This window comes from Austrofundulus limnaeus, unplaced genomic scaffold (genome assembly GCF_001266775.1).
Source record: "Austrofundulus limnaeus strain Quisiro unplaced genomic scaffold, Austrofundulus_limnaeus-1.0 Scaffold1687, whole genome shotgun sequence".
Taxonomy (NCBI): Eukaryota; Metazoa; Chordata; class Actinopteri; order Cyprinodontiformes; family Rivulidae; genus Austrofundulus; species Austrofundulus limnaeus.
Genome location: NW_013954089.1, coordinates 7,046 through 8,343, shown reverse-complemented (window position 1 = coordinate 8,343; position 1,298 = coordinate 7,046). Strand labels below are relative to the sequence as shown.

At 38.1% G+C, this 1,298-nt stretch overlaps 1 protein-coding gene across 1 annotated transcript in view; it reads right to left on the bottom strand.

Annotated features, from left to right (window-relative positions):
- Positions 1-1,298, bottom strand: part of LOC106536103 (kinesin heavy chain isoform 5C) — a gene marked incomplete at its 5' end in the record, with an annotated part of 11,044 nt that overhangs the window by 8,513 nt on the left and 1,233 nt on the right. The window contains 1 exon segment of the mRNA XM_014033289.1: positions 718-794. Within this exon segment, the coding sequence (XP_013888743.1) occupies positions 718-794 (77 nt within the window).

Below are 1,298 nucleotides of genomic sequence, written 5' to 3'. Positions count from 1 at the left end.
TATGAATATATATTCAATGGGAAACACTTGCGAGGTCTAAAGAAAGTTATTTGAAGATATTTATCATGTTATTGATAATTCAGTGTGTGTCGTGACTTAGAGAGTGACTCAATATGCAGTTATTACTTCTGCTTAATCACATGTCCAAAGTTAAGTATCTCTGTATCCCATGGTAATATACATGTTTTAGTAGTTTTAGTACACATTTATTTTTACTTTCAGTTTGAAAAAATCATAATTAAATCAATGTTGTTCTTTAGTTGTGTCAGTGGAGTTGTGTCAAGAACCCCCCCCCCCCCACACCACCACCACAGTTAAAAAAATCCTAGAGGAAACCCTGAAGTTGTTTGTAATTAGAATAAAAACACCATGAACAGAGGCCTGACTGGGAGTTTATGGTATAAATGAAATGAAGCATCATCAGAAACCCTGCAGAAGACTGTAATTCCATTAGAACCATTGGAATTCACATATAAGCTGAATTCTGTAGAAACTAAAGATACTGTGGAACTATGTAGATCCTTCTAGAAACAGAAGAACCACAGAGAGTCCTGCAGAGTCTGAAGACTCATCAGAAGAACCTGAAGATCTGTGAAGATTCTTATTAGACTTGAGATTTGATAAGGATTCCTGTAAAACTTGTGGAACCATCAGAATGCTGGTAGAACCTGGGGATCTAACACAATTCCTGTGAAATATGTGGAATTGAAACATTACTTTCATCTCCACAGCATCCTTCAGTCTGCTCATGTGTTCCTTCTCTTTATCCATCACCGTCAGCTCTTGCATCTGACCTGAAAACACACAGAACATCTTTGGTTTGTGACCGGCCCTACAGCAGGCCTGACCTGTGAAAGACTTTAACTGGACTTCAGTGCAGACAGAAGACAACAGGACACGTAGCATTAAGTTTACTAAAAGCAACAACATGTATTTTTCAGAGACAAACAGTTGGAAAGTACATTTATGAATGTGACTGTTTTAAAGTGAACGGACTAAAGAGTATTTTTGTTCTCTTTGCCGACAGCATTCAGTGTTTCAAACACTTCATTTCATACAGTGGTTTGCAAGATATTTTGCTAACAGACAGACACCTGTGACTTCAACTTACTGCTAAAGCTTAAAAGAAAAAACTTGTAAAAATGTGTATAACTCAGAGTTTGTGTTGTGAATAACAAGATACAAGCAGACCATCCCTGCTGCAAAACTGACTGAGCTGCAGACCTGTTTGTACTGGTGGTGGCCATGTTGAACACACACACACACACACACACACACACACACACACACACACACAC